General features: G+C 44.5%; 1 protein-coding gene across 1 annotated transcript; it reads right to left on the reverse strand.

The window, feature by feature from the left end:
• Positions 1 to 324: 324 nt before the first annotated feature.
• CTSL (cathepsin L) lies at positions 325 to 5,661 on the reverse strand. Its single transcript, XM_054184846.1, has 8 exons — positions 5,535 to 5,661; positions 4,960 to 5,094; positions 4,479 to 4,601; positions 4,242 to 4,397; positions 3,663 to 3,887; positions 1,992 to 2,160; positions 1,544 to 1,661; positions 325 to 742 (listed from the first exon to the last, which is right to left on the reverse strand). Exons 2-8 carry the CDS (start codon positions 5,083 to 5,085, stop codon positions 643 to 645), a joined length of 1,017 nt encoding a protein of 338 aa, XP_054040821.1. The 5' UTR covers positions 5,086 to 5,094; positions 5,535 to 5,661; the 3' UTR covers positions 325 to 642.
• Positions 5,662 to 25,130: the final 19,469 nt, after the last annotated feature.

Below are 25,130 nucleotides of genomic sequence, written 5' to 3' on the forward strand. Positions count from 1 at the left end.
ACCAGAGATGGTATCGCCTCTGTATCACAAGACTAAACCAAAATTCACTTACAAACTTACAAATACAGTTTCAAAGAATGAAGGTTAGATTTTTCTGTCACTTCTACTTTAATTGATAAAGACTTTTTTCCACTTCCCATTTTAAATAAGTTGTCACAAACACTACATTGTGTAGCTGTATTTTATAACAGCTGTTAGCCATTTCCAAATAGGGTTGCATTTTAGTAACTGAAAGAGGCATGCATATAGGCTTCAGCTAATATGATTTAGGATGCCTATTTGATGAAAGTACCAAGTGGAAAAAACACAGACAAAAAAGCCAAGTCATCTGTACACACTTGAATTTAAGTGTTTATTATAAAGTAAACCTTTGGGCACATTGCAATTTTGAAAAAAAGGAAAAAACTACAAAGAAGAATCTATTAGATTAAGCAGTTAAAAGCCAGCAATATTACAAGCTGTTTACATACCAACATTTACATTAATTTAAACACATGGCATGTCACCAACATGTAAAACATACTTCAAAAGTCAACTTGATTTTTTTAAGCTTTTGAAGGACACAAGTCTACCACATGTGTGAACATGGGTTTGGTCATTCAGTTTAAATCCCCTTTTGCACTGAAATGTTCAGTCTTCAATTTATACAAGTGGATAGCTAGCAGCTGTTGCTATTCCACAGTGGTTCTTCCTGTCCTTGGCCATGTAGATATATCCTTTGTCACCCCATTTCTCACCCCAGCTGAAAAGAGAAGTAAAGGGTTTGTTTTTATGTTCATAAGAGACTTATCTACCCCCCCACCCCATAAGTGTTTAAATTGAAAATTACCGCCTACCACATTTGTGGAGAAAACTCAAGATAGCTGCAGCCAAACTAAAGTTTTAGTTTAACAAAAGTTAAATTGTTACAGAAGAGGCATCCCAAGCTCACAGAAATAAAAGAGTACAGCCATCTCACTAGGTGGAGACCTTGACATGCAATCCTGGATTACAGGTGCCTGAAGGTTAGGCACTGCTCCCAGCCATCCTTAAGGGATGACCAAATCTGCAAGCAGCATTTGAGGGTGGTGCCCCAGTAATGCTGAGAACATGAGACAAGCTCATGTGATGTGCCCTTTGGCATTAACTTACTGTTTTCCCTCTAACCTAGGAGGTACCTTGATCTTAGAAGTTCACTACCCTATTTCACACAAGTGAGCAGTGCTCCACTTGCAAAAAAAAAAATCCATTACAACCTCACAACCTGGTTTCCTCCTGCTCCCTCTGTTCCAACACTTTAACATCTACTAGCTTCATGGGCTGTTCCAGTACTGAACTCCCTCGAATTAAGTGAAAAAGCAGAAGAATGAGTTTGCTCATTCTTTATTGAGCTGCTAGCAGCATGAAGTTAACTTTTGTCATACAATAAAGTTTAAGAACTGCCTCCAGATTTTCCACACAATGATTTTTTTTTTTATTACTGTTATCTCTGCACCCCCCTACTAAAGTGGCAACCTACCTTCTCTTCTCCGCTACCCCCACAAGGCACAGAAAGAAGTCTTACCTGTTCTTAACAATCCAGTATTTCTTTCCATCCACATCTTCGCCCTCAAAACCATAACCTACAACCAAAACACCATGGTCCAGGTCTTCACTGCTGCAGTCTGGTTCATAGTAGATACCTGTGGAGGCATAAGTTCACATGTGAAAAAGCTGATCTGCAAGAAATCCTTCTCACTCAACCAGAAGCTTTGTGTATTTCAAATTACATGTTGCACAGCTTCTTGAGAGTCAGAGAAAGGAGTCATAAGTTAAGCGTACCATGGGAGACACTGAGGGACAAGTACACACATATGCAAGAGAAGTGTGGAGAACCTGGACTAGAATTAAAGGGACTCCTGATTATGTCACAAGATCATAATTGTTGGGTTTTTTCACCTATTAAACTGAAGGTAACAAACACTGAGTATACAAAAGAGTTCTCTGCATGCAAGCTGTTAACAAATCCCCACCTGACTGATAGAACTGGAATGAAGAGTGGCCTGCATCAATAGCAACAGACACCGGACCCACAGCTGCTACTGCTTTCATGAGAGCTCTTTCATGTCCTTGAGGGATGTCAACAAAGCCAGTGTCATTAGCAGCATTATACTCTGCCTTGTAGCGACAGTCTTCATCATCCTAAATAAAGAAAGCCACAGTTATTACATAGTTCTCCACTTAACACACAGGTGAGCACAGGAACTACCAGACATTCTGTGACTTTTCTGCCTTGAAAACAAGGGACTGAAGAGGATCCAGTTGCTTCAGCAGAGTTTTGAAAGCAGAAGAGCAGAGGGAGAACATAGAAGCTGCTTCTGAGTTTCTCAAAGGTACAGAAACTGCCAAGAACCACCAAGTGGGGCCCAAAAGGAAAGCTTTGCTGGGATGCTAAGGACCAGCACATCCTGGAACCCTGCCTTCTTTGGTGGGCAGCCCAAATCTCTTTTCAAGGAGGAAAGCAGCCCAGAATGCAGTAATGGTCAATGGAACAGAGCCAAGTATTCATTAATTACAAAGCAATCCAGAAACTGCTCACTGAGTAAGCACTTAAAATCCACAATTTTAGTCTGTCATAGTTTGAGAAACTGTACAAAATTATTTGTAAGTTAGTCATTTGTATTATATGACCTTACATACAGCATCCATGTATTTTGTGCTTCTTCACATTCTTTTTTTTTTTTGCAATGAAGCCTGAACTGTTGGTGCCACAGGCATTTACCTCAGGAGAGAGGGCTAGTTTGGAAGTCAGGCCATGTTAAATTGAAACAGAATGAAGTAAGCACATGCCTCCCTTACCTATGTGGCAAGATTAGTACTTAAATTACCTCCCCACCAACTAAAGGAACAGAGAGTACGCTCCAGCTGTTTACTTTTTGTACTCAGCAAATTAGGCACTTCCTACAACAAATTGGGATCTTTGGAAGAGCCAAGATTAGGAAAAAAACTGAGATTACAGGCATGGAGGTGAACAGGAACCCAAATCCAAAGGCTTCTGTGTTGCTCACAACAAATGGCACTGCTATTGCCCATTCAGTCAACACAAAACTAGCTGCGAGCAAAGATACTCTATAGTGAGCAGAACTCCAAGTGGCAAAAAGCCCAAACCCTAGGCTCTCAAGTGATACCACAATTTATTACTGCTCCTTAGATTATTATCTGCATTTATGCAGATTTAGTCCAGAAATAGAACTTAACAGCTACTGTTAAAAAACAATCACAGTAGCTGCAAGAATTAACTGTCTATGGGTAGCAACTCCACAATAGCTCAGTTATGGGAAGCTGAATTGCACCCCTACAACTAAGTAGCACTGTTGACAAGGGCTGGGTCATGGTTTGGTATGTCAACCAAGATAAGGTATGACATCCAATAGGAGGGCAGCAATGAGGGGGAGGAATAAAAATATTTGCTCTAGTTTTTCCAACTGGTCTGGTAAGATTTTGACCTCAAAGACCAGTGCAGTATGTGATTCCTTACTGGGGCTAGCAGTCATTCTAGTTTTCTTAGGAAAGATAAAACAGGAAGAACAGATCTACTGATTACCACTTAGGCATTTTCCTTTCTAGGCATGAGTTTCCCAACACACAGTTTGTCCACACAGAAGACGTGACACCTGCAATGCAAGTCCAGCTATTACACTTACCTTTGCAGTGTATGGGTAGGATTCCTCTGAATCAATACCCCCATTATCCTGCACATACTGGAAAGCCTGGTCCATGAGACCACCGTTGCAGCCTTGATTCCCTTCAGGGCGAGAGCAGTCCACCAGATTCTGTTCACTCAGCGAAACAAGTTTGCCAGTTTTTCTGAAGTGCTGCCCTTCAAGAGCTCCCGTTGTGCTGAAAGCCCAGCAAGAGCCACACTGACCCTTAAGCAAGAAATGAAATTACAAGTTACAAATCCAGACAGATTAAGCAATTTTAGTTCCCTTAACACTGATCTAAACGTGAAAAATGCAAAAGTCACAAGACCAACTTCAGTTTCATACTCCTAGCATGTACAAGTGAAGATACTACAGCTTTTTCAGTTCTTAGAGATTTAGTACAGAATTCCTTAAGAAATCCTGAAGTGGTACAGCAATTTAATCAAAATGGCACTTAATTTAGTAAGCTTGCATGAGGCTTCATTAAACAAGCCCACAGTCTTTTTCTTCTATGGAAGTGGAGGTAGCGTTCAGGAAACTGGACCTGTAACTTGTTAAAAATCCACCATCAAAGAATACCTGATCTTTAACTGGAGTTACATATCCCTTCTCTCTCCAGTCTACTGATCGTGGCACTTCCAGGAAGCTGGGCTCAAGAAACATCGATCCTCTGTACTTCCTTTCTGACTTCTTGTGTGCATAGCCATTCATCAGCTGTCTGAACTCCTCAACTGTCTGAAGAAGATTCAACATATACAGTCACTGTTTATTACAGACTGCTGCTTAGAACTGTATGTTTCATGCCTCTATACATACCATGTCACCAAACTGATTCATTCCCAACTTGTAGCTGTGTTTTCCTAACGTGTGATCCAGATTATGGAGTTCAATCTTTCTCAGATTCTTCTCCCACACCACTCTCCTCCAGCTTTCCTCTCTCTAAGGGGCCAGAAAACAACAGACTTCAAGAAGGCAGTTCAGACGAGTTCAGCTGCATGATAACATACTCTGTCACGGCTTGTATACGCAGGGAAATGTAGGCTACTGGAATGGGAAGTCTGAAGGCTGTTGAAGAGACAGTCTATTTGCCACCCTCGTAACAAGAACAAAGAGCACATGCAGCGCAGGCGAGTCGATGCACAGACAGAGGGAAGGACCTCGTAAGAGGTCGTAAGTCTTCGTCGGCGCAGACTATACACAGCCAGAGTCAAAACAAAGCAGACATGACTCAGCGGGCAGGGCCCCGCGCGGCGCCCTCCGCCTTCCCCGAGCGGAGCACGGACCCCCGGGCGCTCACCTCATGGTAGTTCTTGTTGTGCCACGACTTCCACAGCTCCCAGTGGTCGTCCAGATCCCGGTCGGCCCTCGGAGCGCCGAAGGCCAGCCCCAAGGAGAGGCAGAGGGCGGTCAGACACAGGTTCATGCTGCGGATCTGCCAGGAAAGGAAGGGGCAGCGGTCAGGCGGAGCCGCCCGCCGCCTCACAGCCCCGGAGGGGGATGTCAGACCCGAGACGAGCCTGCTGGCCGACCCGCCGCTTGACCCCCGGCTCCCTCCTCAGCCGATGAGGGCAGAGAACACCAAGCGGTGCATCCCGCGCCCCCCGGGCGGCAGCGCAGGGCGGCTGGCCGCCCCGACCCCGCCGAGCCCTTCCCGCGGGCCCCGGCGTCCGCCCGACCCCTTGCGGGGAGCGGGGCCCTCCGCCGCGGCTGTAAACAAGCTCGGTCGGCGGCGCCAGGACGCGGGGAGGTTGGCCGGCAGCCTCCCGGGGAAAGTGGCCGGAATGGCGGCCCCTTCCCGGCGGGAGCTACCCCAGCGCAGGACGAGGCCGGAGCCGAGGCCTGCCCAGCAGCCCCCCGCCCTACCCAGCTCACCTCGCTCAACCCCTCTCGTCGTTCTCCCGACTCTCAGGCCCAGCTGGCATTCAGCCTCCGCCGCCCTTCTTATACCCGCCGCCCGCGGCCCCGCCCCGCCTCGACGATTGGCGGCCGCCGCCGGGCCTCGCCCCGCCGGGGCCCGGCCGCCGCTGGGGACGGGGGTCTGCGCTGGGGTGGGGAGGCCTCGCCGTGGTGGCGCCCCGCTGGGAGGCCGCGGCAGGGCCGGGCGTGTCAAACCGGGGCAGCCCCGCTCCTGAAGGCGCTGTGGGGCCGCCCTGGCGGCATCCCGCACCGCTGAGGCCGTTACGTTGGGCAGTGTTCGTCTAAATATTTATTATGAGGCTGGAGATAGTGGCCGCACGCTAAGCTGATTGGAATGTAACCTAGGAAGAACTTAAAGCTGGCGACTGGCAGAGTAAAGAAAAACAGAATCTGGAGGAAAAAGGACAAAAATGATGAGGTTTCAGAGCCAGCCTCGTGTTCCTGGTTGATGGCTCTTTCTCAAGTCAGGTCAGGTTGGTGAGGCGGCAGCCACACTGTGCCGGGGGCCAGCCGGGTGGCTGTGCGTGCCTCGACTGCCTGTGCCCTCTTGGAGCGGCAGCAGACCGGCCTGCGGCAGGTTTTCTGAAGCACGGCAGGTAGGGCAACTTCATAGAACCATAGAATGGTTTAGGTTGGAAGGGACCTTAATGATCATTTAGTTGCAACCCCCCTGCCATGGGCAGGGACGCCTCCCAGTAGACCAGGCTGCTCAAAGCCCCATCCAACCTCGCCTTGAACAGTTCCAGGGATGGGGCATCCACAACTTCCCTGGGCAACCTGTTCCAGTGCCTCACCACCGTCATAGTGAAAAACAACTTTCTGATATCTAATCTAAATCTACCGTCTTCCCGTCCAAAGCCATTACTCCTCCAACTTCTCTGATGCTGGCACCAGGGAAGGGGTGATGCAGAATCTCCCCCTGGGCAGGGCCCCAGCGGCATGGCTGTTGGCTACACTGGTACAAGAAACATTTCCAGGAAAGTCCCTTTTGTTCCCCCATGATTTGATATCCGAAATCTGCCTTTTCCTGCCTCTGGACCCGAGCCTGATAAGAGTCAGGTATTTTACCACTAGTGTGGCTAGTGTTTTTATACTAGGATCCAGTAATATCTACTGGAAAACACTGCGACACTAAGAGCTACAGTACAGGTGAGACATTAGAAGATTTATACATGGTCCACACCTAGCCAGGAGTAGACAGACTTTGATTTTTAACAGGGAACTTGCCTCTAGTAGTCGAATAAGTGCAAGAGGTTTCCCCTTAAACTCTTGTAAAGCCAGCATTGCTGGTGGCTATGTTTTGCAAACTTGAAAGGATGTATTCAGAGGAAAAAACAGGGTTTGTAAACTGTTGCACAACAGCAAAAAGGAAGAAATCATATGATACGTGCTTCTCCCTTTTTTGATGTCTTAAGACACACAGTGTGTCGTTAAAACAAGCAATACATGTTTCCTTACTCAGACTGTCCCAGGGTCAGTCTTTGCCCCACAGAGCAAAATACATAAAGAGAAGTTGGAGGGGCTGTCCTGTGCTTTCAAAGCAACCGTGCAAGTCTCCTGCCACTGAACTAGTGTACTGATTCCACAAAAAATGTGCACCAACAATGGTGCTCCTTGATTAGTCAGTAATCATAACAAAGCCTTGTAAAACCTCTGAGAAAAGAAGATATTTTAAAGCTAAAGTACTTAATTTAAGTGAAAGCTTGCATATGAACACTCAGGACTGATCTATTTAGGATGGTTCATACATGTGCAGCCATGCCATTTTGAGCAGGAGTGTAAAACATGGAAAGGACTTCTTCAAAATAGGACTGCAGCAAACGCACACTGGATGCATTACAAGTTTTAGGAATTACTTGCTCATCATTTTAATATTTACTTCCTTTGCAAAGCTGTGTTATCAAATTTGTAGTCATCTTTGCGGATGATATTTCTGAAAGTTTGTCTTTTGCCTTAAGTTCACATGTAAATACCTCATGGGAATTAGATGAACTTCGTATAGTTTGATTAACTCATAGGGTTTTTTTTGTGGATTGGGCTTTTTTTTGAGTTGTGTGGAACTTGAAAAGTTTCTACTTAACAGCTTTTTGCTGATATTTTCTGTGCAGTGGGACTTTGAAAAGTTCCTGTGTAACAGCTTTTTGCTGATATTTTCTGTGCAGTGGGACTTCTCAGTCCTATTTATATTAACTTTGTTTCTGCAATTGTATCTGATATCAACTGAACATTGAAAGGCTACAATTAAGTTCTCAATGAGCTATGGACGAGGACTTGTTTTCTAAAAGGACAAGATGTTTAGCTGGCATGACAGGAGGTAAGGTCAAAATTACAGAAGGTCTTGCACCATAAATCACATGTCTGCTGCTCTGTAATGTACCCTGAGATGCACCAAGACAAACTGATGCTTTTCCAGATGGTACAAGCTCCCGTCTCTTTGGGGAAGTTACCATGTAGTCAGCTAGCATGTGATACACTGTGCTACCTCTCCTTGTGAATACTCTTAGTGCATGTACACACGCACACCAGTGCCAGATATCGTTTTTACTAAAAAGATAAGTTCACCCTACAAGTTTATTTAACTACCATACACAGGGAAACTGAAAATTTGTTGAAATTCCTGAAGGAGATGGGAATACTTTCACCTTTCAGCTTGCACTGTGTCATAACTGTTATGTGGACATATCAGTTCCCCAGGTATTTTGTGAAGGAAGCCTGGGAGCCCAGGTGCAGAAACGTTAAGCATACGCAAGGGAAATCAGTTATGGGCAGAACCTGGTCATCACCAGAGTGCCATTTAGAAATCTGTGATAGGAAGCTGGCCTAGGACTACCTCCAACTCCTGGACAAAAGTTTCCTCTTTGAGAGTTGTATTATAATGTCTTCAATGTGAAGAATGCCAGCCATGCTTCAAAGACTGTTCACGACTTCAGTCAAAATAAAAATGCTACTAGATATTCCTGGGTCTAGCATTTTGTTCCCACATTGCTCTTGTCTGTGCACCATGATATATTTACAGGCTAAACTCCAAGCCCAGCACAGTGGTGCTCTGCTGAAGTGTACAGAGGGCCTGGCAGTAGTAGAGGTAATAGCTGGGCAGATAGTGCTGGAAAGCATTTTCCATCAAACTGTGTAACCTTGTGACACCCTGCTGCAGTCACACCAGCCACAGCAGTCTTCGCTGTGTTGAAAACATCTAGCAACTGTGTGGGGTTCTTGTGTGCAAAGCACTCCTTCCAGGTTAGCAGGGAGAAGGGGTGAAATCAAGAGCTCCTTCAGTTCCTCTGTTTCAAAGCTCAATTGAAGCCATGCCATCGAGTCCAGAGGAAACCTAGAGAGCCATGATAATCACAGTAGTGACAGTCCTTTCTGCAATAACCTAAAGATCAAAACTTTGAAGGAAGAAGACCCTTGTCCATTAATTTAAATCTCTCCTTTTTGGAGGGTAATTTTCCAAATTGCTTTGAAAAAAACAAGCATTTGAGGAACTCCATATATGCAAAACTCTAACTATTTTGCCTAAGGCATACCACTCTTCTAAGATGCAGGAACAAAACCTTTTAATAACTGGTCATGTTTCCGTTGCGACAGCCAAAAGACTGCCAACCACCCTGTAGCTATCTGGCCCTACAAGTTACCAGAAGACAGAGGCCATGCATTTCTCAATAGTCCTGAGAACTTGCATAGTGGTGTGTTGCCTCTGCAGTTGGAGGGGTGAACTCAGCATTGATCTCCAGGGAAGCATCTCATCAACATGAAACTCAGCTGCCACTGCACACCTCAGGTGTGCAGCACAATCCTCCCCCTCTGGAACCACTCTGTTTATTTGAATCCAGGATTTCTGAAACTTGTTTTGTACTTTTAAATCCTTTTCCTTCTTTGTTCTCCTGGTACAAATGCACAGAGGAAAGGGCCAATCTATATCTGACAGAAAAAGACCCAGAAATCAGAAAAGCAAAGCTCCTTTGTAATGGCAGTTGACTTGCGAAGGTACAGCAGGCTGGCAATGTATGAAAAACATCTGTGCAATGTAAGCAGAATGGACCAAGTCACACTTAACTGTGATACAAGTGTGGCACAAGCGGCTCCCACAGACCAGCTGTCTCAAGGTGGCTCGTGTGCTGTGGTTCTTCCTGACCTAAAACCAAGCGGTTTGTTTGGATGTCATTTCTCCAAACAGCGAAGGGAGGACATTTTATTCAGGCAAACATCAATTTTTGCATTACTATGAAGACTAAATTCAGGATCCTTATTCCTGGAACACAAAAAGCTGAGCTGGATTACATAAAAGGCTAAGACTGTGAACATTTTTGCTTATTCCATGTTAAAGTTCTCTGGCTAAAATAATTTTACCTTACTACACCATAACTTAAGAATGGGCTTCTACAGCAGCATGGTCTTAGTCAAGGTGTATCTTAAAGCATTATCTACCCTCAAATGCAAATTACTATATTTCATAGCAAGCTTTCATTGACCAAATTTTAGCAGATGCTACAAAAAAACCCCAATTCCAGTCATGTATGTACACTTTCAGCCAAACACTGATCCAGTTTAGAAAAGCACAGGTATATTTCAGAGAGCACTGTGCTGATTTTACATGCCAGAGTCCGGTTTATGTGTAAGAAATGCCAGAGTCATATTTGTGTGTAGAAAAATGAAACTTGAATAAACCAGGTCAGCTTTCTTTTCAGAAAAATAATCATGTTTTTATTCTATCTTACTGTAAAGATTCTTCTTACAGAAAGAAAGCACAGTAAATTTCCAACACCAGAGTGACTGTTTCAGAAAGCAAGGAAGACGTGAAAAGACGATTATAGAACAGATATCCCCATGCCATCTTAATAAATGACACTTACTTTAATTTATTTTTAGTGTCACTTTCAGAAAAGTTTTAGGAACTGCAGATATTTTTTACCTATTTGATTTGAACATGGCTGTTAAAAAGGCTACCAAAAAAACATGAGCAGTTTTTCTTCTTCCTTGCAGTTCTGTGAAAAGTAACCAGACTTCATCCCCAAGCTGGGCTTTCCTCACCACAGATCTGAGGTGGCTCTGGAGTTCATAACGTCCCTCTGGTTTAAACGACGTTCATAAGTACCCACTTAAGAATCTTTGTTTTGGATTCTCCATAGTAAAAAAAAACAGATACAAACTGCTTCGGCTGGAGCACACATAAAGAAGTTAGTTGCATCATTATTAGGTTAAAAAGGAAGCAGCGTCTGCTTCAAGGGAACATAGATAGGGTTCTGTGAGTTTTCTGAAGACCTGGGAGATGGCTGGGGAGCAGTGACACAACCCTTCTGAAACATCCCTTTGTTTTCAGCAGTCTTGTGATCTCCCAGAACTATCATTTCCTCACCCAAGTACCAGATAAGAAACTGCATTCCGGCTTCTCTGCTGGCCAACAAGGCAAAGGCGACTTCGTTTGCATCTCAATGTCTTACCTGGTCACAGGAGTTGGGGATGATGCAAGGGATTGCTTGCCTTGCAAGAAAGACCGGGTGGGGGGTCCCACCATCGCCACTACTTCAGGATTAGGGTTTCTCAAAAGCAGTATTATTTTCCTGTGAGGTTTTCCGATTAAGTTATTTTTGTATGTGTCGAAAAAAAAAGTTGTTTTGGTTTCTTTTTTCTTTTACCTTAACTTGTATTTTTCTAGAGAGGCTAAATACTGAGTCATACTTGAAGTCAGCTTTGAAGCTTTGATCATGGTGTCACTCATGTACTTAAAATTTCAAACCTCAATTTGATTGATTCCTCATTCTTTACTCAGTGTCTCCTCCTGATTTCTGGCAGACAGTAATTTCTGAGTTTTGGGAGATTTGTGATTTTAAAACCTAACCTGGGGAAATAGTGGTAGGATGTGTGGAAGTATCATAATAAATTGCTGATGTAGAAGTGCACGAGTATAGAATAATGTCCACATTGTATTGATGATTCTCTAAAATTTAAAGGACATTGGTGTTTTTCCCCTCATACTAAAAAGGATTTTTTTTCAATTTTTACTCAAAAGTAGTTACTATTTCCTGACTCTCTTAATTTAAAATTTTATTGTAACAAGTTGGAAGTTGCAAATCCTGTCTATATTGTAAACTTCCTCTGACCAAGACCAATTTTTTCACTGCCCATCTCTAGAGATCACACTGAGGGCATTTTAACAGAATTCAACGAAGACTTTGGGGAGTATTTCACATACTGTTTAATATTTGAAATCACATTTTGATTTAAATGAAGAATGATACAACATTTCTGTTTTGAAACGGAAGCAGTAAGAAAGTCCAGAGAAGTATAACTCTTCAAGTGTTTGAGTGCAATATTTGTGCTTCTGCAAGCTGTTGTAAACAGCTGCTAAGCAAGAAAGAAAAAATCTGTTTGTCTGTCTCCTGTTGTTCTTGGAGCAGTGGTGTCTAAAGGGCAAGCTGACATGCTGGAAAGCATTTCCCATGATAAGGTTAGAGACTGCGAGTGATGCGAGGAATTATTTTTAAACTTAAAAGTTACAGGCTGGGCTTCATTAACAGATCATGTGAGGGAAGGTTAAACAAAGCCGCTTGCAGAAGAGGAGGGAGGCAATTGAAACAATCTGGTTTAAAGTTTGTTTTCCTGAAAATCAGGTAAGAGGAAAAAGAGACCAGTGCATGTGCTTTTTGGCTAAGAGCAGTGGTGACTCACACTGCTGTTATTCCTGCTTTACAAACAGGAAGACTGAGGCAAAAAGAAGCAGTACCACGCTGTTGTGGCCACTGAAGTCAAATGAATGACCCGTGGATAGATCACTCTAGGCTCTTCAATACAGAGGTTAGCCATGGTAAATCATAACGTATCTTTTTTCCCTCTTCTTGTAATCAAAATAAATGCAAGGGTTAACTCATTTTGGAAATGCAAACAGATGTGATACAAATCAGTGCAATACGCATTGCCTTGCCTGTCTCTGAGGGCCAGTTGAAGCACACTCAGCCCACTGAACTCCAGGATGCTGGTTAATTGCTGTCAGATTTACATAATAATTTCAAATATTTTAATCACTGTTTAATCACTGTGGCAGACACACACTACACTAGGTCTTTCATAGGGCCTTTGTGGCCACCAAAGACCTGCTTGATTGGAATCTCCTCACTATCAGTAGAGCCGAGTTTCTTTTGATCTCCCTCTTTGATCACCTTCAACCTTTAGGATCATCCTAAATGTACACCTCAAAGCTTCAGGACAGCACAGCAGAAGGAAAAGGACTTCTGCACTGGTTCCTTATGGGGTACAGAAAGTGAGTATGCACAAGGGGACATTTGTCTGGATGCGAGATGAAGCTGGTTTAGTTAGTGGCCAGCATGAAACAAGATATTTTAGGAAACTGTTTCACATCGCAGCAGTGTCTTGGTGACTCCATGGCAAAGCCATACAACAGTCCAGCAGCCATAGAGCTGAGAACTGGATGCTGCTTCTCTGACTTGCCTCATGAGCAGCTATTAGCTTATGCAATTTCCTCTTGCTCCATATGGGAGCATCCACAGGGACTTCACCAGACCTTACCCTTAGGCTTGCAGAAGAGCACAGCGTGTAACTGACACAACATTCATACAATCAATTCTCATCCCCATCACCAGAGTCTTCCTCTGCTCTTTTAGCAGGTGATCTCTTGGTGTGTGGTCGTGTGGTGCTAGAAAAGTGAGCTGGCATGGGGTGATCACTGTGGTGCCTGTGGTAGCATAGAGCTTTGCTGGACTGTGGCCCAGCTGCCTAAAATTTGGGCCTGCTGAAGTCCAAGGCTCACCATTCACATGTCAGCATCCTTTACTAGCACATTCCACTCTCCTGGAAGAGTATCACTACAAGTCACACTCGGGTATCAGCCAAGTAAGCCATTTTACACACTGGCTTGCAATCAACTCATTACCTACAATACCCATGATTTAATGCAAAAATTTGACCTTTCTCCGTCACTGGAAAGGTGGTGATGAAACCCCTTTGCCCAGGCGCTGGTCTGATGCCACGTGCCTGAATTGCCTTCTGCTCCCCTGCCCCCTGATAGCGGTCCCAAATGCCTTCCATTAGCATGAAGGGCAGACAGCTGAGCACACACTGCAATCCAAACACAGCACTGGCTGTTTCTGCTACCCCAGTTAACTTTTTTTTTTTAAGGATTTTGTGTTTGACTAAACAAATAACTGTTCAAAACACAGGTCATGCTCGAGGGAGAACAGTTTGGGCTCCTTTCAGCTTTCTTTTGTTGGCAAAGGCTGGGGCAGCCATGCTGGGGGGACACAGGAGCCACTGGCTGATATGTCCCTCCTCCGCACCGTGGGAGTCAGTTTGCCTGGGTGAATGCAGGCTGCTCCAGCTCCCATCTCTGCTGCCAGGGGTGTTCCCCGCTGCAGGTTTCAATGCAAATTTACACAGGCCCTCAGTCCTGACACTCGGATCTAGAACTGGGGACCATTCACCACATGTTAATCCTCAAATACTTCGATGGAGACAGACAGAAAGGAAGGAAGGGAGAAAGAAAGGAAGAAACGTACGAAAGATTCAACACACTAGCAGTGTAGAGTGTTGTAAAACCTTGTATTGTGACCATTTTGACTATATGTACAGTGGCAGAGATCAATGTAAAAGTTAAAATATTTTTCTAATTATTCTTTTTTCCTAGCAAAAAGAGTATTTTTGGAATTGGCTTTCAGATGGTTTTTTTTGTTGTTTTTTTTTTCTTTTTTTTTTTGCATTGCCAATAACTGTTTCATAAAATAATATGTCCATAACTCATATATAACATCACACATTGTTTCATGTATTGTTCAGTGGGCTGATTTTTTACTGTCCTAAACCATTCACAGAATGTACATGAAAATGACTAGAAAGAAGGGTAAACTATTAATGGAAAAACACGCTTTAGTGATGTTCTGCATTTAGTATAGTATGATCATTTAAATTAAAATGCTCCTTCATAATAGTATTAAAAATTTCTGACCTTGAAGCAGTAGTTGAAGCTAAAACTAGAGAATCCTCTAGTCAAATACAGGATTAGACTTTCTTGAGCTGGCTAGAAAGACTTCTAATTCCACATAGGAAGCTTTTTTCCCCTCCTCTCCCTCACTGCTCACTAAAAGGCAAGCCAAGCAGAAGTGGCAAAGTCCAGTTGAGACTAGCCTATACTTCTCTCTGTATTTGGCTACATTTAAAAACTACATATAAAACATTGCCCATTGCCTAGCATTCATGTATTCAGTTGCCTGGTTTGTCTGAAGGGGCTGAAAATATAAATAAACTTCTAAAGAGCTATCAAATAAAGGCTGACAGGTACAGATTTTCTTTTGAAAATAGTTTAGATAATTCAGACTCAGATAACTCTCTGGCTTTCCATATTTGCTTTTTAACAGGAATCGATATACACGATTTTAAATGATACTGGAATGACTAGCACAGATATGTCTGCATGTTTTAGCTCTGGCCATAACATGCCCTTTTCACCCGGAATCAAGGATAATTTTGTGCCTTGCAGATGATCCCATACAAACCCAGTGCCGCCAAGGTTGTTTGCTGCTCCCGCGGTCACCTCGGTGAGGTAGAAGTCCACTTCCTCAGCTGCGGGCCCCCCTGCCACCAGTGGTCTTTCTCTTAACCTTTCCTCATGTGACAGAGGTTGTGTGCTGACGGTACCTTGCACCGAGTGAAAATGAAGACAAACAAAGGACAGAGCCGCCAGAAGCTTAAGCAGAATACTTGGGATTTCTTAACATTTTTCCTGGCTTTTTCCCCTTCCACCCATCAGGTCAGTTCATAGTACTTTATAGTGCTCTTTTATGCCTCAACTTCTTCAAAGCAAAAAAGAGCAAAAATAAGCTTTCCCTCCCTCTTGCCCTTTATCAGCAAGGCCATTCACTCTGTAAAATTTGGTTTCATTAGGTGTCAGCCTTACCTTATCACTGTCCTTTGGGAGAAGCAAAAGGCAGCAGCCGCCTTAGATACTGTGTTAATGGACATTGTATGTTTTCGGCTAAATCTTGACTGAAGATAATCAGAACAAAATAAAAAGGAGATAACAAAATACCCCACTGTAATGATGTCACTACTAAATGTAATACTTTGCATTGATTGAATGCCTTCCTCTTCCATCAAAGTTAACTAGTGATGCTTTGTTAATTAAGTCCTGTGAGGGAGTAATAATTTGGGACTGGTGTCTCTATATAATATCCACACAGCTGTCAGGATGCTGTCCTACGTATTTTCCTAGCTAAAGCTTGTCTGCAAAGACAAATTCCTTGGGTTTACAAATCAGCATATGTGTCACTGCAGGGTTGCCTAAACTTTAGGGGCAGAAGAAGGGGGCCTATAAGAAAGCTGGGGAGGGGCTGTTTGCAAGGGCATGTAGTGATAGGATGAGGGGCAATGGTTTTAAACTAAAGTAGGGTAGGTTTAGATTAGACATTAGGAAGAAGTTCTTTACAATGAGGGTGGTGAGACACTGGAACAGGTTGCCCAGAGAGGCGGTGGAGGCCCCATCCCTGGAGACATTCAAGGCCAGGCTGGACGAGGCTCTGAGCAACCTGATCTCATTAAAGATGTCCCTGCTTACTGCAGGGGGGTTGGACTAGATGACCTTTAAAGGTCCCTTCCAACCCAACACATTCTATGATTCAAAGATGAAAGCTAATTCTCAAGCTGATTTTTCTTTTTTTCCTGAGATAAAATGTTAGTACATTCTTTGAAAAAGGCCCAGAACCATTTGTTTCATGCAAAACACTGGAAAAACAACAAGAATTCATCCAATAGGTTTGTAATTCATCAGCTCAGATGTAATTCTGTGTCCTGAGTTCACTACAGAGATGGAGAATAAAATGGCAGAATGGCAATATCACGGTCCACTGAGGTCTTGGCTGAGCAGAGGAATATAGAAGGATGCTCGTTACTTGTTATCATGTACTATGGCAAAGGTATATTCATAGGAACCCAGATGCCCTTTGCAGTGCTTTTTTTCTCTGATAAGACTGCAGATAGTGGGGCTGTGGATGTCTCTTTATGAATGCTAAGTAGGTGAGATATACCACAAGAGCACAGTTTTGTCCTCAAGGCCCTGGACAACCTTCTCCTCACCTTTGGTTACGTACTTGCAATTGTGATCCTGCGTAACTCACCTGCCTGTTGTTTCCCCCCTTGTTTCCGTTTTGTTCCTCCCTCCCACTCGTTCTGGGAACAGTCAAGGTTACATCACATTTCTCAGACAGCTTTTGAAGTTACTAACCCCAGTGTTTTTCTCATTAAATTGCTGAGTGTGCCACAAAGCAGGGGCTTCTTGTAAAAAGGGAGTGCAAACAGAAATTCAGCACAACTAGTTTTTTCCGTTTTCCTGTTTTGGAAAGACAAGAAAATACTCAGTTCCATCTGAATCATAGTGAAGCGCACAGCACCTTATCCTGCATCCTTACGTAGGCTGAGCTCAGAGAGCGGAAGTAAGAGTTTCGCTGCGTAGGCAATACAGAATAACAGTGAGATTCATGCTTGTCCTGCTCCTGCTCCCTTAATCAGACCATCAGTACCTTCTGTTTCATTTTTTTTCCTCTAAGAATATGAGATGTAGGGCATCACATCATCCGTATGTCTATTTCCCTCCTCCTGTATCTTTTGAGCACATTGGCCACTGCAAGTCAGATGTGAAAGGGAGGAGAGGCCTCCAACTTGCCCAGGAGGCAGGCGTGTGGTAGGAGAGAAGAAAACCAAACCAGAGCCTCCACTGGGGGAAAGCCAGGCAGACCACAGCTGCCACAAAATAGTGCTCAGCAGCTGCGGTACTTCCCCGTCTGAGCCTGTACAGCTCCAGAGTATCTGTGGCACAAATATACAGGGAGGAAAAACATACAGTGGGATGTATATAGCCTCCGTGGGATGGCAGAATTAATTCTTTTTGCTGGGGTAATACCTGATAACACTCAGTCTTTTGTCCACTTGTAATACAGTGCCTCAATTTTTTTTCCACACTGTAGCACTAAATTTCATGAAGACTGTAAAATAAAAAATAATTATAGGGTGCACATATGCAGTCTTACTGAAGAAAGTGTGTTTTAAACACTGTATAATTTAAGATGGTATTTTTCAGAGGACTAAATGGAGAGTAACCTGACATTTTTGCTGTGGAAACATCTAACTTGAGAAATCAGCAACTTTCTAAGAGTTGTGTAAGCAAATTGTTTACCATGGAGACCAAGTGGAACTGGTGAGAAGAAATTTTCTCCCTGCCTCAAAGCTGTTGTGAGCTCATGCAGCAGTTTTTGCAGGTGTTAACTCTCTGCACTGCAGAGTATAAGGATCATTAGTGTTTTGTTCCAACCTGTACAAGTGTTACAGCAACATTTCATAGTTATATACATCCAGTGTCCAAAGACTCCATGGGGCTTGAATGTCATGAATCAATGGTGGTGGTGGTGGTGTTTGTGCACAACGTGTTTCATGCTAGAGGGATGTTTCTCATTCTCTTAAAACCCTCCTGTTTTTCTTCCCTTTGAGGTTACTTGTGGGGAGGAGAAGGCTCTGAGCATCGTGTGCTGAGCTTTCTTGTTAGGCAGAGTTGATGAAGCAATGCCACTCAGAGATGAGATTAGCAGTCGCTGACATTACTTGTCCATGGAGACTGGCAGGGTGAGAGCACAAGATCAGAGCTGCTGTTTTACATAGACCTTGCTACAGCCTTTTTTTGACCAGTCTTTGAGCCTTGCTTTATATGCTTTCTTCTCCTACAGCCTTTGTAGAGGTTTTTTTGTCACTTGAAGAACTTGATTTCTTCTGAGCTTCCTCAGGCTGGAATAGATGCGTTTGGTGGGTTTTTTTCCCCTTTTTGACTAAATAAACCATCCCTTGTGCTATAAACATCCCTGCAAACTCTTGCTTTCCTACTTCTCAAGTTGTTTCCCCTGACAGAAAAGCCCAGCTGTCTATCTACATGGAGAGGGTGACTGAAAGGAGGGCATGAGGCAGTAAATGGTGTGGAGGATGGCCTCCTCTACAGGGCCCTCTTCAGCATGGATCCTGAGCAGAACAGGGTAAATTCATGCCCGCTTACATGGATGGACACAGCACCCAGAGTGCTGGACAAAGAAAGGCATTATGCTTTCCCTTTGAAAGATGAAACAGCTCGCAGACTCTTTTTGCTGCTGCAGAAGTAGCATGTGCCTAGATACATTTGCATCCAGCCAAGCATTTACAGACATGTTTAAGTGTGTTGAGCAGGACCCTGCTAGCCTGGTGACCTCAAACGCCTGTGTCCACACATGACTTATTTGGCTAGCAGCTATAGCAACTAAACAAGTTCTGCCAGTAGCTTGGGTCGATGTAGTCTTTTTCCCATTAAATAGGTCAGAACATTGTTTTTTGATTTGTGCTGTTGTTTACCGGATTCTTCCCTTGCCTGACAGATAGCCTGAAGGTGTGATGTTGCAAAGGGGGCAGTGGGATGGTTATAGGTCCTCTAATGAGAGACACATCCCTCCCGTGCAGGCACAGAGCTACCAGTGCCCTCTGTACTTCTACAAGAGCCCCTGTACAGGCAGATGGGAGGCGAGTGATGGGGGGAGACAGGGGGTCAGGGCATGTTGTGCTCTGTGGTTTGGTGGTTGTGCAATGCAATGTCCCTGGGCAGAGACTTAAGCCCGTGTAGCGGTGCATTCGAGTGTCTCCCTGCACCAGACACCTCCCTTACTTCACCAGAACAAATCGCGTACAGGCTGTGCAGGAAATCGTATGTAATAATACGTGGTTATGTTGTGAAATTACCTGGCTGTGTGAAATCACCACATTCGTTCATCTCACAGAATGGTCAGATGACAGACCCCTCACATCAGGTGAATTGAACAGATTGTGCCTCCAAGGGCGACCGGGGGCAAAATGAGACCCCCTCTCTCACCTCCCAGAGGCAACTGTGCTGGCAGGGGTCAAGGAAGGATTGTAAACCAGCCAAATAAAGGAGGAATGTTGCAATGGTCATTTTGAAATAAACCTGTTTGTGACGAGAAGTGACTGTGGCGATATTTATGCTATGATTCATACCGAAGTGCAGCACCTGCAGTTTTAGTCTGGATGACTTTTAGGATAAAAGCAAATACCGTTCTAACATTTCAGAATGCAAAAAAAAGCATCAGGGGTGTTCTTGGCTCTGGGACTGCGTTAACTTAGAGTAGAGCTTGTGTAAGAGGTGGCTGGAGCATCTTTCCACTGCGAGGTGCAGCTTGCTTATAACTGACTCATGACAAACAGGGGTTTGCACAGTTGCCTATCTCTCCCTATTCATTTGCAGTCTCTCTTTTATGTGGTAATTGCAATTACACTGAACTCTTACCTGGTGTGTATCATACCATATTAGAGCTCTTCGAGGATGCCCTCAGAAAGTCCCTTACCCTACCTCCCGCTCCTCCTTGATGACCAGTCTGAACTGTCTTATCTGTGTCTCTGCTCAATTGCTGGCGACAGCGTCTGCCCCTGTGTCTGTGGGCTCCCGGCACCCCCTGACAGCCTCCTCACAGCAGTCCTTGCTGAGACACATGCATGTTATTCCCTCAGCGCCACTGATAAGTAAACTCTGACAGCCAGGAAGAGGTCAGAGGTGGTCACTGCTTTGTATGCCTGGCTGTTGATGCCGTCAGGAGGCAGCTGGGTACCTGCTTTTAGAGACACATCATATTCCAGTGGGCACGTGTGTGAGCTGCATGTGTTAACACTGGAAAAACAGCTCTTCTGGGAGAAACAAAAAGTCAGACTCCCATTTCTTTACAGAAACACAGTGTGGAGGCTTCAGAATGTGGGACTGCACTCCCACTCCTGCCTTATGACCATCGCTAAATATCGAGTGAGTGAAAATGCTTGGCTTACTGCCTGTCTTACCAGGGGAAAACGAGATCAGGAAAGGCAGTGTCTAAAGATTATTTACCCCAAGAAGACCTTTGCCTCCAACAAAATCCTCAACGCACAGACTTCTCAATTCAGTTCTCAAGGGTATTCAGCGTTTTTTCCTACAAGTGCTTAAAATACTTGAAAGTGCAATGAAAAACCTTTACACAGGCTGGTTGGATGACTCCTCTGCTTAGCATGGCACGTGTTCTTTTGTTGGTTTTTCCCTGTACTCAATCACTGGAGCTAGTTTTGAACAATTTAAACAAAACACCCTTAAACACTTAGAGGGAAAAAAAAAACCCAACAGTTTGTTCAAATACACAAATGTCTACCCAAAGGCCTGGAAGAACTGCTTTCTGTGGGAAACCTTCTCGCTGACATTTTGCCCTTCTTACCTGACTTTGATTTTTCACTTGAAGTAATTTTTATTTCTTTTAATTTCCATTTCAGACAAGGAATATGACTCTATCTCCTAGGTCAATGCAAATCTCAGATTCTAGCCGGTGCATTTTTTTTTTGTTACTGCTGGCAGGATAAAGTTTGTACCTCTGCACGTTGGAAGCGAGTGCATGAAAGCCAGCGTTATCCACACTTGAAGCAATGACAGATCCCTTGCCTGTCCTAAACTTAACAGCTTTTCCCCACAGCACAGCCCAGTCCTTCCTACTTATTTACTTTCATGGGTCCCTACATTTTTTTTTATAAGCGAAGAGGAAAATAATTCACAAATAGAGATTCCCAAAGCTCTGCTAAATTAATGGCATTTTCCATACATAGTAAAAAAAACCCAAACCTACAGGTAAATAGAATTACAAATAGCTTTCTGTACTCCCTTTTATTACATATACAGACTACCCGAGACACATAGGCTCTGGAAGTTGTACAAAGGTACATCCTCTCCCAATCACATGCAGCGTGACCTTCCCAATCTGCAAATCTTCTCAATGAGGTAGACCCAATGCAGAAAACATCACGGGGCCAGGAGAGTCGGGAGGAGGCTGCATCACTGATATCTCTGCGGCTGATGCTGTTACACAAGAAACACCCTCTTCCCAGCCAGCAGGGTCAGGGTGTGAGAGGAGAGGTGCTGTGGCTTTAGTGAGAAAACATGGACCACTCAGAGAAAAGCTCACCCTAATCTGTGGTTATGGCTTAGCTGTGATACTGTCCAGAGCCTGGTAGCCATCTGCAGTACGTGGGGAACCCACTGTCCAAAAGCAATACCCTGATCTGTGATCACACCTGACGTGGCGTCAGGGACCGAGTTGTCCTCTGCTCTGGCCCTCGAGGTGGTGCCTTCATGGGAGGGCTGGTCCTGGAGCGTGGCCCCTGCGGATGACCTGTGCTGTGTGTCAGCCACAGCGTAGCAGTACCTGCTGCTTTGAGGGTGAAGCACGAACAGATTAAATAAACACCGTTCTTCGGAAGCAGGATCGCAGAGCATCCTTTAAATTAATCAGGGTTTGTTAAAATACTAGGCAAAGTGCTTTAGAATTCGCTTACAGAATCAGGAGGGTTTGTTGGTTTGGTTTTCTTAGTGCTTTTCCAAGCAGAGTGACCTAGACTCAGGTCTTGAACCCAGAAGCATTATTTGGTGTACAAGAAATGGAAGATTGAGCCTTGCTTTGTGACAGTACCCTTTGATTTTTAATTCAGTTTGTTCATTATGTTGGTTTAAGAAGCAGCAGTTACAGCAACTGCTACATACCTATAAAATCAGTTTGTTTTTTTTTTTTTCTCCCCTGTTTTCTGACTGAAGGGAAAATACCACATCCAAATCCCAACAGACTAAAAATATCTGCTGGGTATAATGAAAGAGATGAAAGGGGTCAGATGACACACAGATGAGTTTTACTCAGAAATGTTTAATGGCGAGTAGTACCGTATTTCTTCTTCATGTTCCGTGTCTTTCCATCCACATCTCCAGCTAGCCTCTCGCCTCTCCTTTGTTTTGTTGCATTGTGTAAAGCCCAAGTCCTACTGAGTGGTATGGCCCACACCTGCATCTCTGTGACAGTGCTGTAGGACCACAGCATGCCCTGTACACCTCTTGGGAGTTTAGCAAAAGCAACGGCCATCAGAAGGCTGAAGTACAGCTCCTGCAGCGCTGAGACTTGCACCGCTTTTAGAAACATCCCGTGTGCTGAGCCTCAGCCCAGCCCTTGCAGGCAGGGCGGCACTATTATCTGCCTGCATCCGGCAGAGGGCTGAGTCAAGGATGGACTCTGCCACTTCAGCAATGCCACAGGAATCCCGTGGCACAGGCCGGAGCACAGCAAACTCCCTTTTCTGTGCTACAGACCTTGCCTCCATCACCAGGTGGACCAAAATTAGCTGTACCCAAAGAGAGCTTGAGGAGAGAAGGAAAGGGCTATGGATAGCGTTATTTCATTCACTAGCAGGAGTAAAAAACAAATTGCAATTCCGAGTACTTCAGGGATGGCCGTGAGTCAGGAGGGTTCAATCCCACAGTGGTGCCTGTGCTGTGTTGCCCTCCCCTCCGCAGCAGAGCTGCTGTAATATTTCCTCGGGGCTGGCTTTCCTGGTTAAACACCCCCCAGGGCACAGGCTCTACCATCTCATGTTTGCTGGTGTTTCTGGCTTTGGGATAGTTGTTGATTCCCAAGAAGGGGTCAGATGACTGTTTTAGCTTACTGTGATCTTTTTTTCAGTGTCTTTTCTGCCAAGGGCCACTGCCCAGACTTTTATCAGAGCTCGTGGACGTGCTTTTAACTAAAACAAATATTTAAGTCAAACCTTTACAGGGGTTGAAACTATTTATGGGTGTGGTTTCCCAAGCAGTTTAGGCAGATCCGGGCAAGCATTACAGCTGAAAAAAGGCGGTGTGGCCCTTCCCTGCACCAGTGACTTCTCATTCCTGCTCTAAACCGTAGCAGCAAGCTCGTCAGGCGGCAGACAAAGCCAGCCAGACACAGTGGTAGCTTCCTGCTGGATCAGGGAGCTGAACTGGCTGAGCGCGCAACCACACCAGTACTGGCGCAAGCCCAAAATACTGCAGTGCAAGGGTGGAGAGGACAGGAGTTCCCCTTTCAGTAGAGCACAGCGTTAGATTAGTTTAAGATACTTGGGAAAATGGACCATCAAATCTTATAATCTCAAGACTAGAGTGCTGACTTGAGATATGGCAGAACTTGGTTGAAGTCTCTTCTGTGTCAGGCTGAGCAGGGATTCAGACCAGCCAGCATCAAATTCACCTACCCTTACAAACACAAATTCTCTGTTTATCTCTCTCCATTATTGTGAAAATATTCTGGATTAAAGATAAAAAGAAGAAAAAGCAAAATGTCAGAACACAGGAGTTACTGCAACAGGGTCTCCAACCCCCATCAGCTGTCCTGTGTGTAGGTACAAACACACGTGCACCACCCGCGCACACCGACTACCTTGCACATAAGAGACGTCAGCCCTGTACAGATTTGCTGATCAGTTGCCAGCAGTCTCCTGACCAAAACACATGGACGAAGGCTTTAAGCTGTGGCTGTCAGCCACAAGAGCAGCTGCTCCTCTCTCTCTGCCCCAAACACGTAGTTACGTTAGCTGCTGCATGCTTAGCTTTGTTTACTGTTTCCCACTAACCTCCACTGTGCTTCGTTTCCAGGACAGCTTAGATAAAGCTGAACATGACGCCCATGAAGCTGGCAGAATTGTATTTCCTCTCGCAATCGATGCAAAGGGGCTCTGCCAGAACTGGACGTACAGGGCTCTCCAGGAACCCATACCAGAACATGGAGTGGCTTTAGAAAGTGCTTAGTCTTCTCAGGTGCACTCTGCTCTTGTTTACTATGACTAGGGATGAACCAGGGCTTCGCTCTCCTAAGCCCCTCTCTGTGTCATGGGGAGTCATGCAGAGGATTTGTCACTGCCTCCCTCTGCCATTTAAAACTGTTTCTGCTCCCTACAGAAAGCAGTGCAGACTCACAAAGGTGAGTGCCATCAATATGCCTTCTAATCTGGCTGTTTCAACACTTAATTATTACATTCCCACTGTCCCAAATGTTTTATTTACTCAGGTCCTTGGAGCTGGCAATCACAGGCTTCAGGTAGCGGAGGTTTGGAGGACCACATCTGGCTTCCCGGATTTGAAATTGTCCCTGATATTTGTGGCCTCCATGGACTAAAAGTCAGAAGAAAGGACTATAGCTATTTATGATATAGCAAAGCCAGATAGCTTGTGAAATTTGTTCCTTGTGCAAGAACACCAACCTTTTTTTGTCCCTAGACTCTAATTTCAGTCCTTGGTAACAGCTGTACTTAACGTCCCCAACAATACGACAAGGTCAAGAAGCCACTGATTTCACAGATTTCCTTATTTTTCACATTCTTGTTCTATTCTCATCTCCATCCCCCTTTCATATAATTAATAGAAATAGCCTGAGGTGACAGAGAACACTGAGTAAAGTCTCTCTCACGTACAGCTTACACTGCAGTCCTCATCTCTTCACAGGGGAGTCCAGAACAGTCTCTTGGCCACACCAACTACCACATCTCTCCCCATCAGGAATAAGGTGGTGCCACCCCTGACTAATGCTGGGAAACGTGAGGAGACAAGATGTCAAGAGTCTGAACTTGGCTCTACCATAACACTCTGGCCATGGCTGTGAACAATTTTTACTGTAACACAATTTGGACAACATCCCTCATCAACAGTTGGATTGATTTAAACGCCAA

Source organism: Rissa tridactyla, chromosome Z (genome assembly GCF_028500815.1).
Source record: "Rissa tridactyla isolate bRisTri1 chromosome Z, bRisTri1.patW.cur.20221130, whole genome shotgun sequence".
NCBI lineage: Eukaryota > Metazoa > Chordata > Aves > Charadriiformes > Laridae > Rissa > Rissa tridactyla.